Source organism: Girardinichthys multiradiatus, chromosome 21, assembly GCF_021462225.1.
Source record: "Girardinichthys multiradiatus isolate DD_20200921_A chromosome 21, DD_fGirMul_XY1, whole genome shotgun sequence".
Lineage (NCBI taxonomy): Eukaryota > Metazoa > Chordata > Actinopteri > Cyprinodontiformes > Goodeidae > Girardinichthys > Girardinichthys multiradiatus.
The window spans coordinates 29,920,191-29,936,799 of record NC_061813.1 but is presented as its reverse complement, the minus strand read 5'-3'; the positions used below and the strand labels follow the sequence as shown (position 1 = coordinate 29,936,799).

Below are 16,609 nucleotides of genomic sequence, written 5' to 3'. Positions count from 1 at the left end.
AGGAATCACACTGTGAGACTGAAGGTTTTGGCTCCTCAAACATCTGACCTAGGTTACGGCTGCAAAAGAAAGGCATATGTCACATATTAAAAGCACCGCAGACTGACCTTCGGGCAGCAGGCGAAGGCACAACAAGTTTATGTTTTGAATGAACATTGTGTAAGAACATTTTACTGTCAGTTCTCACAGCCATCAGTGGTTGAACAAATTACACAAAGGAACTTGGGAATCTGTTAAAAAAGGAAAACATAAACAAAAAAACAACTCAGCTGTTGGTGACCATAATTGCAACCTTTACCCAAGGCTGAGAATCTGACCATGTGTTAAGATTTGTTTTGGTTCTTTTTGTTTTTGTCTGGAAGTTGTTCCCACGTTCAAAAATGACCTTTATCGCCCAGACATAGGCCTCACATGTTTATGCCTCTCACAAATTGGTATCTTTTTAAACAATAAAAAGAGATTTCATGTTTTCATAGACCACCAATGTCATATAAATGTGTTTATCTTGATTTCATACGGAGTCAATGGTTCAAGAAATAAAACATTCATACCCAAGCTGCCTTCTCTCTCTCATTATACCTGAATATTATGTACATGAAATATCTGGAAGAAATGAACATGAGACATGTGAATGCCGACTCAGATGTTCGTACTTTCACAACTGGAGATTGATGAGGTACAACAAAGGCGCCACAGCAAGAGGTCAGGTTTAATAAGTGGGATTTCAAGCCTTATAAATGGGGTTGGGACCATCAGTTGTGTTGTGCAGGAGGTGGATACAGTACACAGCTGATAGTCCAACTGAATAGACTGTTAGAATTTGTATTATGGCAAGAAAAAAGCTGCTAAGTAAAGAAAAACGAGTGGCCATCATTACTTTAAGAAATGAAGGTCAGTCAGTCCGAACAATTGGGAAAACTTTGAAAGTGTCCCCAAGTGCAGTCGCAAAAACCATCAAGCGCTACAAAGAAACTGGCTCACATGAGGACCGCCCCAGGAAAGGAAGACCAAGAGTCACCTCTGCTGCGGACGATAAGTTCATCCGAGTCACCAGTCTCAGAAATCGCAGGTTAACAGCAGCTCAGATTAGAGAACAGGTCAATGCCACACAGAGTCCTAGCAGCAGACACATCTCTAGAACAACTGTTAAGAGGAGACTGTGTGAATCAGGCCTTCATGGTAAAATAGCTGCTAAGAAACCACTGCTGAGGACAGGTAACAAGCAGAAGAGACTTGTTTGGGCTAAAGAACACAAGGAATGGACATTAGACCAGTGGAAATCTGTGCTTTGGTCTGATGAGTCCAAGTTTGAGATCTTTGGTTCCAACCATCGTGTCTTTGTGCGGTGCAGAAGAGGTGAACGGATGGACTCTACATGCCTGGTTCCCACCGTGAAGCATGGAGGAGGAGGTGTGATGGTGTGGGGGTGCTTTGCTGGTGACACTGTTGGGGATTTATTCAAAATTGAAGGCATACTGAACCAGCATGGCTACCACAGCATCTTGCAGCGGCATGCTATTCCATCCGGTTTGCGTTTAGTTGGACCATCATTTATTTTCCAACAGGACAATGACTCCAAACACACCTCCAGGCTGTGTAAGGACTATTTGACCAAGAAGGAGAGTGATGGGGTGCTGCGCCAGATGACCTGGTCTCCACAGTCACCAGACCTGAACCCAATCGAGATGGTTTGGGGTGAACTGGACCACAGAGTGAAGGCAAAAGGGCCAACAAGTGCTAAGCATCTCTGGGAACTCCTTCAAGACTGTTGGAAAACCATTTCAGGTGACTACCTCTTGAAGCTCATCAACAGAATGCCAAGAGTGTGCGGAGCAGTAATCAAAGCAAAAGGTGGCTACTTTGAAGAACCTAGAATATAAGACATATTTTCATTTGTTTCACACTTTTTTGTTCAGTATATAATTCCACATGTGTTAATTCATAGTTTTGATGCCTTCAGTGTGAAGCTACAATATTCATAGTCATGAAAATAAAGAAAACTCTTTGAATGAGGTGTGTCCAAACTGATGTGTTGGTATATAATGTTGGTGTACAGGTCCTTCTCAAAATATTAGCATATTGTGATAAAGTTCATTATTTTCCATAATGTCATGATGAAAATTTAACATTCATATATCTTAGATTCATTGCACACTAACTGAAATATTTCAGGTCTTTTATTGTCTTAATACGGATGATTGTGGCATACAGCTCATGAAAACCCAAAATTCCTATCTCACAAAATTAGCATATCATTAAAAGGGTCTCTAAACGAGCTATGAACCTAATCATCTGAATCAACAAGTTAACTCTAAACACCTGCAAAAGATTCCTGAGGCCTTTAAAACTCCCAGCCTGGTTCATCACTCAAAACCCCAATCATGGGTAAGACTGCCGACCTGACTGCTGTCCAGAAGGCCACTATTGACACCCTCAAGCAAGAGGGTAAGACACAGAAAGAAATTTCTGAACGAATAGGCTGTTCCCAGAGTGCTGTATCAAGGCACCTCAGTGGGAAGTCTGTGGGAAGGAAAAAGTGTGGCAGAAAACGCTGCACAATGAGAAGAGGTGACCGGACCCTGAGGAAGATTGTGGAGAAGGGCCGATTCCAGACCTCGGGGGACCTGCGGAAGCAGTGGACTGAGTCTGGAGTAGAAACATCCAGAGCCACCGTGCACAGGCGTGTGCAGGAAATGGGCTACAGAGAAGCAGCACTGGACTGTTGCTCAGTGGTCCAAAGTACTTTTTTCGGATGAAAGCAAATTCTGCATGTCATTCGGAAATCAAGGTGCCAGAGTCTGGAGGAAGACTGGGGAGAAGGAAATGCCAAAATGCCAGAAGTCCAGTGTCAAGTACCCACAGTCAGTGATGGTCTGGGGTGCCGTGTCAGCTGCTGGTGTTGGTCCACTGTGTTTTATCAAGGGCAGGGTCAATGCAGCTAGCTATCAGGAGATTTTGGAGCACTTCATGCTTCCATCTGCTGAAAAGCTTTATGGAGATGAAGATTTCATTTTTCAGCACGACCTGGCACCTGCTCACAGTGCCAAAACCACTGGTAAATGGTTTACTGACCATGGTATCAATGTGCTCAATTGGCCTGCCAACTCTCCTGACCTGAACCCCATAGAGAATCTGTGGGATATTGTGAAGAGAACGTTGAGAGACTCAAAACCCAACACTCTGGATGAGCTAAAGGCCGCTATCGAAGCATCCTGGGCCTCCATAAGACCTCAGCAGTGCCACAGGCTGATTGCCTCCATGCCACGCCGCATTGAAGCAGTCATTTCTGCAAAAGGATTCCCGACCAAGTATTGAGTGCATAACTGTACATGATTATTTGAAGGTTGACGTTTTTTGTATTAAAAACACTTTTCTTTTATTGGTTGGATGAAATATGCTAATTTTGTGAGATAGAAATTTTGGGTTTTCATGAGCTGTATGCCAAAATCATCCGTATTAAGACAATAAAAGACCTGAAATATTTCAGTTAGTGTGCAATGAATCTAAAATATATGAATGTTAAATTTTCATCATGACATTATGGAAAATAATGAACTTTATCACAATATGCTAATATTTTGAGGACCTGTATAATAAAATGCATTGCCTTTGCTGTCCACTAGGTGTCAGTATTTAATCCTTTTTAATTATTTTAGAGCTGCTCTGTTAATCCTTCACACACAACCTCAGGTAGGTTAAAGGTAACCTTTTATTTATAGGACCAAAGACCAAAGTACCCTGCGGCCTGAACTATAAACATATTTCTGCGCATTCTGCTGACTCATCCTTGAATTATACCAACCAGAGTAGCAAGGCTAGCTTTGCTCTGCTTTTGTTGAATTGTTTGCATAAAAGAGAAATGTGGGTGTTTATTCCACCAGCTGTTTCTGTGTGGTGACTATTGTCTGTCCATCTCTTATGAGTCTCCAGAGTGCTGATGTCACCGTGATGCCAGACCCGGGTTCCAGCCTTCTGGGAGGGTCGTGACTACCCAGGAGGCGCGGTCTAGAGCGGAGCTAAAGAACTTAGTTAGCCAACCTTGGATGATCACTGAGATTATCTATTCCTCCAGAGAAACACCTTGCGGTCTCTGCCCTCCGCCCCTCTTCTTTTTCTTCTTCCTCCTCGTCCTCCTATCAACACACCCTCTGCTTGAAGATGGTTTTCAAGGAAGATGCGCCGCTCTGAAATTCCCATTGACCTTCGGATCTTCCCAGCAGCAGTAGCAGCACCGAGCGACGCGCTGCTGCCGCTTCCTCCCCGATCTCTCTGACTGCCTCGCAGCCGTTGGATCCGTTGTTTTTTTTTTTTGTTTTTTTCCTCCCAACCAACCAAGACCGAGGCAGATGCTCCTCGCTCTGTCATCCCGGCGGCTTGTACTATGGTGGAGTTCCCATCCCTCAGTCCTTACTGGCCTCTCCTCCGCTTTCTGGTGCCTCTGGCTATCACCAATGTTGCCATCGACCTCGGGGAACAGGTAAGCTCCTCTTCCTCAGACGCCGCTATGTTGTTTTCCGTCTTATTTCAGATAGCAAACCCTTCCAACCATTATTTCTTCTTCGGCAACGGCTGGTTATTTATTTATTTTTTTTTTTAGGACTTGTTTCTTTCGGGCGCGCATCGTATAAAAAACCCAGACATGTTCTCTAAGTCGGACACCGACCGTTTCAGACATTTTTATTCATATAAAGCTGCAGCTAGCTTAGCCTGCAGGCTCACAGGTGCCATTATTTAGCTTAAAATAAAAAACAAAGGCCTCTTACGTCGTCGCCATAAAAAGCTGTGATTTTTTTTTTTTTTTAACACTTTCAACTCACATGATAACCTGCCTCTTATTTGTTTATATATCTTATGTCAACTGTGCATTTGTGGTTTTCAGAAGCACAGATTAGCCCTGCAATTATCCTATTTTCTGGCCTGGACAGTTCCTGCTACATACATGCTTATCTGATGGTATAAAACACACGCTGACGCGTGGAGATGTCAGGATTATGCTTATGTAATGGTTGTGTGAGATGGTATAAATAGCACACACACTCCAAATGGGGGGCAGCTGCTGTGACAGCTACCCTGAAGTTAAAGTGTGTTTATAAAGGAGCTGGAGTTGTAATTTCCCCATCTAACTGCACATCCAGATAAGCAGTGGTTTGCAGGACTGTTGGGAGAAGTTGCCTTCTGCTCTGAGATAACCATAGATTAAGTCATGCTGCCACTCTGAAGTTATCTGCTCTTCAACGTTTCCACATATCTGTCACGTCACAACTTTTAGGGGATAGGTCAGCACACAGTAATGCACGTTTGTGAATCAGAGAGGATATGATGGATGAAGCATCCTCACTGCAAGATGGTGCCACCGCCAACTTTTGCTGCATTTTTGGAGGTTGGTCTCTACCAGCTTTTCACATCTCTTCTTCTTTGCATAATAACTGAAGCTCCAGTTGGATGGAGAGCATCAATTTTCTCATCGCAGATTCAGAGTTTTACATCTGTTGCAGCCTAAAACAGGATTTGTTCCAGGATTCACTTGTGTTTGGTTCCATCCATCTTCATATCAACTCTGACCAGCTTTCCTGTCACCACTGGAGAAAAAACATGCACAGCTTGATGCCTCCACCACCATGATTCACCATGGGGATGGTTTGTTCAGAGTGTTGAGCAGTGTTAGTTTTCCTCCACAATTACTAATGAGTTTTAATCTCATCGGATCTGAGGATCTTCATGTTTGTTTTGCGTCACATTTTTCTGCCGAACTGCAAATAAGACTTTTAAATTTTATTTTTATTTTTTTTTTACTAATGGCATAAATGGCAGATTTATTGAATACACCACTAATAGTTGTCCTGGTAAAATAATCTACCATCTTAGCTGTTGGTCTTTGCAGCTCCTCCAGAGTTACCATGGTCCTCTGGGCTACTTATGAATTTTTCTCCGTGTCTTTGAGGCCTTCACACACACAGATGGACTCTATTTACCAACCGAATTGGACTGGATTTTATTTATGAGGATCACCCTGAACTCACCATCCTTGTAAAACATGGTAGTGGCAGTGTCATGGTTCGGTGTTGCTCCATCTTTCTTTTTCCTTACATTTGACTATTATGCTCTGCTCTGTGCTGGTCTGCAACATTAAATACATTGAAGTTAGTGGTTGTAGGGTGAAAAATGATCTCTGTGCTTTCTTACTCTCTCCTCCTCCTATGCTGTAACGTCCAGGCTCTCAACAGGGGCATAGCCACCGTCAAGGAGGACACGGTGGAGATGCTGGCCAGCTATGGCTTGGCATACTCCCTGATGAAGTTCTTCACCGGTCCCATGAGCGACTTCAAGAACGTGGGCTTAGTGTTTGTCAACAGCAGGCGCGACCGGAGGAAGGCTGTGTTCTGCATGCTGACAGCCGGGGTCATCGCATTCGCCCTCCATATCTTGATAGGTTTGTATTTAAGGGGCTTGGATGATGACATGTTTGCGGAGAACCTTGAAGTATTTGTTGACAGCTTAATTTGTCTGGGAAAATTCAGAGTCAGAGGTTTTCAAAACAGTCACAAAGATGTAGGGATTATCTCTATAACTTCCTCTAATGCATTGTTTTCTCTTTTTTCCCCCATTTAGCTTACACAGATTTAGGGTACTACATTATCAATAAGCTCCACCATGTGGATGAATCTGTTGGGCAAAAGACAAGAAAGGCGTTCTTTTACCTTGCTGCATTCCCTTTGCTGGATGCAATGGTGAGTGTTCGGGACAGCAGGATTAATCCAGATGTGGAATCATGAATTTAAGCACCGATGACCTAGAAGGGTTTTAATCCTCTAGTCCTGTTGGTTTCTAGTCCCTTAAACGAAAATGGAAAACAAAAGCTGTGTTTTTAAAATCTAAAATAACCTTCCTGTCCATGTTTTTTGGCTACCAGGCATGGATTCACGCAGGCATCCTTCTCAAGCACAAGTTCAGCGTCATTGTGGGCTCTGCCTCCATCTCTGATGTCGTGGCTCAGGTAATGATAATTAAACACAGAAAAAAAAGGCCTGTTTTCAGGGTTTCTACGCAATCAGAAAAGCCTGAATAGGTTTGGGAGTTTGTTTTTGTGTTTCCCAAGTCTGAGAAAGTTGGGGAAAGAAAAGAAAAATATTAGTAATTCTACGCTTTATTCCTTATCCTGTTGTGGAAATGGTGATATTATTGTAAATATTGAAGATATCAGTTGCAGTGAATCAACATTCACTCATCTTCACTAATCTGTCTTTTGGATGCTTCCAAATCTCTGTGTGACCTTTAGGGGTCTCTTATCAGGTGTGTGCATCAACTGGGGGTTGACCCCATCCAATTGGCTGAATATTATATGTGGGATGTAAAGTGTGAATTTCTCACATTTTAAAAACAACACTTGAAACAATGTTTTGCAATTTTGATATCAGCTCTTAATTCTGGAAATTAAAATACGTAATCTTGGCATGAAAAAAACGCCCGCTGTATTTTTAATGTCGTCTTATTTTCTGCAGATTGTGTTCGTGGCCATTTTGCTGCACAGTAATCTGGAATGCGTGGAGCCGCTGCTCATCCCCATCCTTTCCTTGTACATGGGTGCTTTGGTCCGCTTCAGCATTGTCGGTATCGGCTACTACTGCAACATCCATGACAACGTCCCAGAGTCCAGCGGGCTTGACGTTGGGGTACCCTTTGTCTCTTTGACCAAAGGAGTTTTTACGAGGCATGAAGAATCAAAATAAGGTTACAGCTTATTATTTATTTCTTTTTCTGCAGGGGGACGCCACAATCAAAAAGATGCTAAGCTTCTGGTGGCCCCTGGCCCTCATCTTGGCCACGCAGCGGATCAGTCGGCCCATCGTCAACCTCTTCGTGTCTCGAGACCTGAAGGGGTCCGCCGATGCCACAGAGGTGCGTGCGTGTTCATCTCATTGTACCATCCACATTTCAGCTTGCTTTTGAAAGCAATTTCCTTAACACCGGTCATAAAAATACATTTTACAGCTGTGTTTGGATCCAGCAAACTAATTTTCCCAGTTTAAATGCCCAATCCTGACAAACACCCTCTGGAGCTTTCTGGCTCACAGAGACCAACACAGCTACTAGAAACAATACAGAGCTGTTTACCAGAACGAACCAACTGGAAATCAGTGACAGCGCAGGCTGCCAGTGGTTCGGGTGATTCACTACGTAGATGTGAAACCCATGGCATGATTACACTGCTGGAGAACATTCCTGCGTGGCTCTGCTGTTCCTGCCTATTGTTGCTGGCGACACAACAGTGAGCTTCAACGCTGCTGTCCAGAGATAAATCTGTGAAAACCTCTGGGAAAGTGAGAGGCACACGTGCTGCTCTCTAGCTGGCTGTTGTTGAGCTGCCGAGATGGATTTAGCCGGGTGGTATTTTTAGATTTAAAGTGGCGGCGCGCGGATGACTTCTACCTGTCCTGCGTTTGTCATTGCAGGCCGTGGCAGTGCTCACAGCCACATACCCTGTCGGTCACATGCCCTACGGCTGGTTAACTGAGCTCAGAGCAGTGTACCCTGCCTTTGACAAGGTAAACCAGACTCTACGCTGTTTACACTTACAGTAGACTTGACACTGTGTGTGACGGTGTGACCTTTTCTCCCCAGAACAATCCCAGCATCAAGATGAACGCTGGCAGCCCGGTCAACAAGTCGCACATTAAAAAGTTCACCTTCTGCTGTCTGGCCTTGTCACTCACGGTAAGATATTTCTTTTACAAGCCTAAAGGAAAACAAAAGTGTTCACACTCATTGAAACTCCCCTATTTGATCATGTTCCAACTGCACACCTGAAGGAGTTTTATTACAATTCATTTTTCTTACCAATAAAAATCTGAAAACTGTGCTTGTATGCATCAATATTTGTCCCCCCTGAGTCAATAACTCACTGCCATAGCATGAAGCTGCCACCAGCTTGTTTTATTCGGATCTTACCAGAGCACCTCCCTCCACATGTTTGATTTGTCCCCTGCATCGATTGTCTTCTTGCCAATCCTCCATAAAATCCAAACTTGTAGAGTGCCCAACTAAAAGTCTTCCTGGCTACAGAATATTCCTCCCGAGCTGTGGACCTCTGCAGCTCCTCTAGAGTTACCACAGATGTCTTGGCTGTTTCTTTGACTGAATGCTGTCCGTTTAGGTGCCTGAAGCACTTTAGGATGATGCATTGAACAGAGCTCTCTTTCTCTGCTTTGAACGTTCTTCCTGACCTGTCTTCTGTGTTCCTTGGTCTTCTTGGTGCTGTTTGTTCTGTAATGTTCTCTACCAGACCACTGATGCCTTCACTGAACCGCTGGATCTGTGCTGTTATTAGATTACACACAGGCGGAGGCTATTTACTGATGAGTTGACTTCGGAAGGTACTTGGCACTGGATTTTATTTAGGTGTATCGGAACAAAGGGCGCTGAATACAACGTACTTTAAAAAAAAAAAACATTTTATGTGTAAAAAAATAAATAAATAAAAAATGGAAAACCCATCATCTTTTCCCTTGCACTTCCCAGTTATGGACTACTTTCTGTCAGTTTATTAAACAATATCCTAATTTGTGTCCCGGTTAAATGATTTCAATGATAAACTGAGCTGCAGAATATATTAATTCACCTTCCTAACATCAATGCATGCAGCACAGGGCTGCTCAGTTGCAGTTTTTGCATTAAAACTCTTTTTTTAATAATTTTGGCCATTCACACGGACTTAAACTGTCTTCTTTCCCCCCTCGAGTGATCAGGAAGTGGGTTGGGGACATTGCGATGATAGAAAAGGAGGACAGTACTGAGGAAAATGTGGATTATTCATATTCATTACCTCCATCGACCATATTGTGCTGTTCTAATGGAAAATGAATCTTATGCATGTGATAAAAAACATGTCAAAAACAACCTAAGCTGTTAGGTTTATAATGTTTAGAGAAAAAATACGACACATCCTATATAAATGTCTAAATGTGCAACTGCAAATCTGGATGGATGGCTTCAAAAAGCTACTAAAAGCCAAATTAGACGGTGGTCAAAACTTTAATAACTGTATTTCTGTCTTCATCTTGCACTAAAGGCTCAAATATCGACTGGTTAAATAATCTAAGGCAACTAGAAACCTGGTGGTTACACATAAATAAATAGATAACCACGTTTCTGCAGCTTGTGTTGAAATTCGATGGCTGCTGCTATGGAAGATCTTCATGATTTTAAATATTTAAAGTTTGCTGAATTGTAGCTCGTAGCCCCACAGTGGCAGAGTTTTTCCTTTACAAGCTGCTCATCAGTGGAACATCACTTCTTCGTGTGGTCACTGTGATTTACTGAACGCGTACAGAAGACGACTCGCCAACGCCTTATACGACATTCCCCGGTGTTTATCATGTTTACAGATTTTTTTTTTTTTTTTTGCTGTGACTTAACTCACGGTGTGTCATCTGAGGACTCGTTTCACCGGTTAGGTGCTGCGCAGAAACGATTTCTACATTCAGGATGCCATTGGGATGTACTCGGTCAGAAAATAAATTCATACTGAATAAACTCGGAATATCTTTACACCTTTTAGCGGGACGGGAGCTTGTTTACCAATGGACTACTTGTGTTTTTCTTTTTAATTTTATATTTAGTCTGTGTTTTAGTTTTAATTAGAAAGATGCAGGCAGATACATTATAGGGTGGTTTTTCTGCAGAGGTGATCCCGCCTGAACTTTAGAGCTCGGTAAAGCTGGCTTTTACATTTAAAACGTATCCTTTTACACATTCCAAAAACCCAGTCGAAGGGGGAAATTCAGCTTTTGCAGCCATGGCAAAAGTTGCTTCTGGTGTCCCTGGTCTGCTGTCTTAAAAGCATGAGAAGGAAAAACAGGAAATGTGTGGCAAAGTTTTGGCCTTTAAAGAAAAGGAGGAGGAGAGTGGCACGCCAGATGTGAAATCCTACAGTTGTAAACAAGAACATGGGGGTGCGTGCAGATACTGCCTGGATCAACATGATATTCCCGTGTCAAGACGTGCTGTGATTGTGGGTTCATTTAAGAGCCTGCAGGTAAAGACTGCCGGGGAGATGGAGCGTGTCTGACAGGGGAGGTGAACAACATGTAACATGTGTATTTCAGTCCTATGGGAACAGGCTCCGTCTAGGATGTCTCAGCTTGTTTAGGAGATGCCACAGTTGAGTCAGAGGAGAAGAAGGTTTTGCTCCAGGCCTTTCAGATTAGTCTCATGTGACTGTATCCATGTAAAGTAATGATAGCTGGTGAGGTGAAGGTGAAAATTACGTCATTAGTAGGTAATCCAATCCCACGTTTTGGTTCAGGAGATGAAACATATGGAAATCAAACTATCTGCAGTCTCAACTCTTCAGCTGTTAGTTTTTAAAATGAAAAAGAAAGGTTTGTTTTCGCTGCATTTCCAAGGGAGAGAAAGATTTACCCTCAGCCTAAAGCTCAGCTCAATGTGAACATTAACTGGCAGCCCAGTTTCCTCAGCCGGGACCAGACTTAAAACCCGACTCTGTAAACAGTTTTAAACTCTTTATCACGAGGTGGGCTGTAAAGCAACTAATGCTAGGTGAAAAGTCTAAAAAAACTTGCCTGAATCGTTTCCGTTATGCGTAAGGATAATGATTGTTTGAGTGATGGAGTTAATGTGGAAACACTGTGAAGTGAGAGGAGGAGTGATGCTGAGGGGTCGTTGACTCACGTCTCAAGATCCTTGAATTCATATTTACAACGTGCCAAAAGAAGGTGAGTTAAAGAGTTAAGCAGCCGACCTTTTAAAACATAAAGATGCCTCCTTTCAAATTAGAATATCATCTAATTTAATTGAGTGATTTAGTTGAAACTTCCGTGTAGATTCACGTAGAGGCGTTATTTCCAACGATTGGGGCTTGTAGCTAATGAAAACCCAAATATTATGTGTGGCCAATACCTGCTTTAATACCTGTGGTATCTATGGAGTTTTGTCAAGAGGAAGATGGGAGACACCAGATCCAATAAATGAATCAATAAAGCAACCAGGGCTTCCTGAACATCTTAGAAGAGCCAGAAGGCTGATCGCCTTCACGCCACGCTGCATTTCTAAAGTAATTCAAGCAAAAGGAGCCCCAACCAAGTGTTAAGTCCAAATACTGTACAGTACACACTTGTAGTTTTAAGCATGTTGACCTTTCTGTTGTTTTTGCTGGTCTTGTGAGATATTGTAGTTTTCTGATAAACTGAATTTAGGGGTTCAGTAGCTGTAAAGCATAGTCATTAAAATGAGCTGAAATGAGTCCAAGAAATATATTACTGTGTTGGAAATAAAACTCTAATTATTTTTTTTATTGAGCTACTGAAATAAATTACCTCTCCAATGTCCAGTGTAAACACTGCTTCCTTCTTGGATTGTAGTTGCCCATTTTTGTGCCTGGAGGACCTTTGCTCACTGCTGTATCATAAATAAACAAGCAGAGGCAGCATTTGGTTTCCATGCTCCTCAGCTCTGAAACAAACTCTCTGAAAACCTGAGATGTGCAGAAACCTTTAGCTCTTTTAAATCAGGACTGAAACATCATTTTGATCTGAAGATTTCACTTATGAACTGTTTGCCTGATCACTGAGGAGAGATTTGAGATTAAAATCTGCATTTGTTTCTATAATGCAATGCTTTTTAACAACCTAAAGGTTTTTGATATTTTTATGTTTTTTCTTTCATTCTGTGTAAAGCACTCTGGATTGCCTGGTGAATGAATGCTTCCTTACTGTTTGCCTCCTTGAGCTGCTTGCTGTTAAGCAGAAATCCACCAGCTGATGTGCTGACTCTTCACGAGTCATCAGGAAGTGCGTCTGAAGATGGACTATGATGCATCTGTGTAAAACAAATGCTCTGCTACACTCTCTGGCAGGAGAGCGTAGTAACCGAGTGTTTGATTTAATCTGCGGGTTTCCAACACATGGATGTTTTATTCATGTTCAGATCATGTTTCACCTCTGAGGTCCTGATCGCTCCGCTTTGAGGTGTGATGTTAATGTGATGCCTGGACAGCTGGCTCTGGAAAATAAAACGCTGTTTTCTGAGAGCTTCAAAGGCCACCGTTCAGCCTGAAACATTCAGCTATAGGAAAAGCTAATGAGGGGAGTGCTGGACCACAATTTGACCTCATTTGTGTTTCTTCCAATGTCCAGCTTTGCTTCGTGCTGTTCTGGAGTCCGCATTTGTCAGAGAAGATCCTGGTGGACGTCATCGGAGTCGAGTACAGCTTCGCTACGCTCTGCGTGGTGCCGCTTCGGATCTTCTCCTTCTTCCCAATGCCAGGTGAGAGCTGTCGGATGTTTTCCCTCATCATCGGCGGCTGGAAGATCGTACCAGTGGGCTGATGTCTCCTTTCTCTGTTTGCGTTTGCAGTAACGGTTCGGGCTCATCTGACAGGATGGCTCATGACCCTGAAAAAGACCTTCGTCCTGGCTCCCAGCTCGGTTCTCCGTATCGTTGTGCTGATCATCAGTCTGGTTGTGCTGCCATACATGGGGTAAGTGACCACCATAGAGCAAGCTGGGGTTCACCCTGGGCCAGCTCCAGCTGAAGAAGAAGAACTCCCCTCGCTGCTGATTGGTAGTAAGATAAGGCATCAGATTAAAGTAGTCCTCTGTGCTGCAGGGTCCATGGGGCCACACTCGGCGTCGGGTCTCTGTTGGCTGGTTTCGTTGGAGAGTCTGCGATGGTCGCCATAGCAGCCTGTTATGTTTACAGACAACAGGTGAGATCACTGCAAACACAATTTGGGCTTTTTTACAGGTCTGTAAAAGCAGGCGTTTCCAGCCGTCTTTAATTATAAGCTTATGTGTTCAGTTTGAATGGGATGCCAGTGTTTGTTTTCAGTGGAGGCACGCAAGAGCAAAGAGGAAATGTCTGACAGGAAAGCTGCTTGATGTTTATTAGCATCATTTATTAAAAATATTCAAATAATAGAAAAACAAACATACTCCTGCGTATGACAGCACAATATGCATATCTTAAAGCTTTGTAGCAGTGGTCCAGTGTGTGTTATCTGTGGTGGGACACTTGATATTCTGTCTGTATTTTGGGAGTTATGTGAAGAGGTTTGCTCTGTTAAAATTCTCAAGAACCATAATGGGGAAGTCTGGGTGTTTTTCCTCCATTATCGGCTCACCTAGCTGTTTTTCAGCCTTTTGATGTGCAGGCTTGTGGTGGGATGTAAACACCATCCAGAACAAACCAGGAGAACCCCCTCGATGAATTAAAAACATTTACAGTCTATACAAATGCCCAGGACTACATGTCTTCTTTGTTTATATAAAAGCAGATTCCACCTTCTCTCTTTTTCCCCAACAGCTCTGTGCTGTGGTTTGCTTGAAACAGCTGGAAGCCTGGCATCAGCAGTGCGCTGTCCGGAGTGTGTTTACCGAGCCAGGTTTCAGTAAAACAGAGTGCGGAAGTCTTGAGTTTTCCGAGTGAAGAAGCAGCATTTCGTCCATTTTGTTAGCCTGGGAGCCATTAGCCAGGTGAATTGAATGCAAGGGTGTGCAGAGTTCCTGTTGCTGAAGCTTTATGAACGCACCTGCTCTTTTAACCATGCCTGCATCCCATGTAAATCCCATAAAGAGCCAATGTCAAACCAAGATCTCAGTGAAGTTGGGGTTGATGACATTTGAGTATAAATGCTGACTGATGTTTAGGAGTTCCTCTACAGTGAAAGTAACCAGAGAATGATGGCAGAGAGCAGAAAACACACTGAGACACGGAAAGTATCAAGGCTGCCCGACCAAACTAACTTATCAGGGAAGACGGGCCTCGGTCTCCTGTGGAGATTGCAGAACCATCCTGTAGGTCAGTCTCCTTCCAGTTGCCATGTCTGGAGAAAAACAGGTGGGACTCATCACCTGGGTAACATCATCCCTACTGTGAAGCACGGTGGTGGCCCCGCCATGCTGTGTAGATGTTTATCTCTCAAACTAGGTGTACCACGTTTCAGGCTCCCATTGCTGACTGTTGATACTTGCATCCATTCATTGTTTTTTCTGTTCTTTTAATAAATTAGCACCAAAAAAAAAAACTTTTTAAGTTGGCATTATGGGCTCTGGTTTGACTTCGTGTAACCTTAGTCCACATCTCTTAAAGACAGAAAAGTGAAAAAACAGTTTACTTCTGTCCAAACAACATTGAACCAGCATCAGTTAGGAAAAAAAAAAAGAAAATAGAGACCCATTTACCTGACTCTTTCAAGGAAATGTATTTTCCCACATATTTGTGATCAAATTCGCTCCTGTGTAAACTGTTAGGGTTTAGTTGTAACGTTCATAGAGCATAAAACAAATGTAGCATATTATGAACCCCTGAATATGACCTGGATAATTATGGCTACTGCTGTTTTTGTTCCTAATGTGCTAATCTAACCTGTTTCTGGTTCTCACTGCAGGGTTTTTTAGGGGACGTTGTCAAGCTTCTGTTCAGAGACATAATAAAGTCAAACAAGAACAGCAGAAATCCTCCTTAACACAAAACAGTCACATCATCTTTATTTATAAGTTTTTAACATTATTTCCTCTCAACGTGGCTACTTTTCCAAAGTTTAGAAATGTGATAACAGCAAATTCTTCTACTTTCCAAAGGTTGGAGCAGAGGGTCAGGAGGTTCTGCGTGTTCCAGCTTATTGTATCGTCACGTAGGAGCATATTTGCTGTGTTTTAAAACTTATCAGCAGTATCTGCTGTGCAGCTGCAATCTCTTGTACTCACCTATTTCCTTGACGCCTGAGAACATATTTCTCATTCCTCTCTCCCCGTCTCTAATGTTCCCAGAGAAACAGCGAGATGTCCAACGAGCTGGTGGTGGAGGCCGAAGACTCTGCCCCGATGAGCCAGGTGAGTTCCCCCAACCAGATGGACGCCATCGAGGAGCTTCAGGAGGAAGAGGAGGCGGAGCAGGAATGAGCTTCGACGACATAGGAAGAGGACCTCGAGCTGGAAGGTCTGCTGAAAATGGGGACAGCTCGTTGTCCCGAGTCGTAGACTGGAAAAGAGTTTGGGTCCGGAGGTCCTCGACCTGCACACTATCAAAACGCACATTGTAAAGAAAGCCATGCACCTCCAGTCCATCATTGTAAATACAGTCTTTAGTTAGCCCTGTCCCTCTAGCTGGTTGTGTATCCTTTCTTGTGTTTTCACTGGCGAACAAGGGAAACTGACACAGGAGACCTCTTCCTCCTCAGCAGCGGGAACGACAAGCCAAGTGGTTGTGGACTTGCCAAAAAAAAAGAACAAAATTGAAGCTGAATATTTCATGTTTATCAAAGATTAGGCAGCCGGACCTCGGTTGGATTCAAACGCAGACACAATGTGGAAGTTGTTGGGTTGTGCAATCGTATTTTACATACAACGTTGTAGAGATTCTTGTTTTTGATGAATGGTGTACATTTAAATGCTGCAAAGGGATCAGGAATCCCTCATCAAACCACTGCGTGTTAAAGAATACAGTTCTGATGTTTTCATTTCAGTGGAGTCTGGGAGTCAGACCCGCTTCTTGTTTTTGCCAAGCCTTTTTCCTGCTAGGATTCAGACTGTCATATGTACTGTATATACTGTATAGGCATTCTTATTTGCAAATAAATCGCTTTATTATTAAA

At 43.0% G+C, this 16,609-nt stretch overlaps 1 protein-coding gene across 1 annotated transcript; it reads left to right on the top strand.

The window, feature by feature from the left end:
• The first annotated feature begins 3,857 nt into the window (after positions 1-3,857).
• On the top strand, positions 3,858-16,609 carry ankha (ANKH inorganic pyrophosphate transport regulator a). Its single transcript, XM_047350407.1, has 12 exons — positions 3,858-4,477; positions 6,214-6,430; positions 6,610-6,728; positions 6,911-6,994; positions 7,500-7,670; positions 7,762-7,896; positions 8,451-8,543; positions 8,620-8,712; positions 13,152-13,281; positions 13,372-13,495; positions 13,624-13,723; positions 15,786-16,609. Exons 1-12 carry the CDS (start codon positions 4,382-4,384, stop codon positions 15,915-15,917), a joined length of 1,494 nt encoding a protein of 497 aa, XP_047206363.1. The 5' UTR covers positions 3,858-4,381; the 3' UTR covers positions 15,918-16,609.

Bases quoted from the DNA above. Each gene is read 5' to 3' on its own strand.
- ankha (XM_047350407.1), top strand. From the start codon at position 4,382: ATGGTGGAGTTCCCATCCCTCAGTCCTTACTGGCCTCTCCTCCGCTTT. The intron at 6,995-7,499 runs GTAATGATAATT...TATTTTCTGCAG, and splicing joins TCTCTGATGTCGTGGCTCAG to ATTGTGTTCGTGGCCATTTT. The intron at 13,282-13,371 runs GTGAGAGCTGTC...TTGCGTTTGCAG, and splicing joins CTCCTTCTTCCCAATGCCAG to TAACGGTTCGGGCTCATCTG.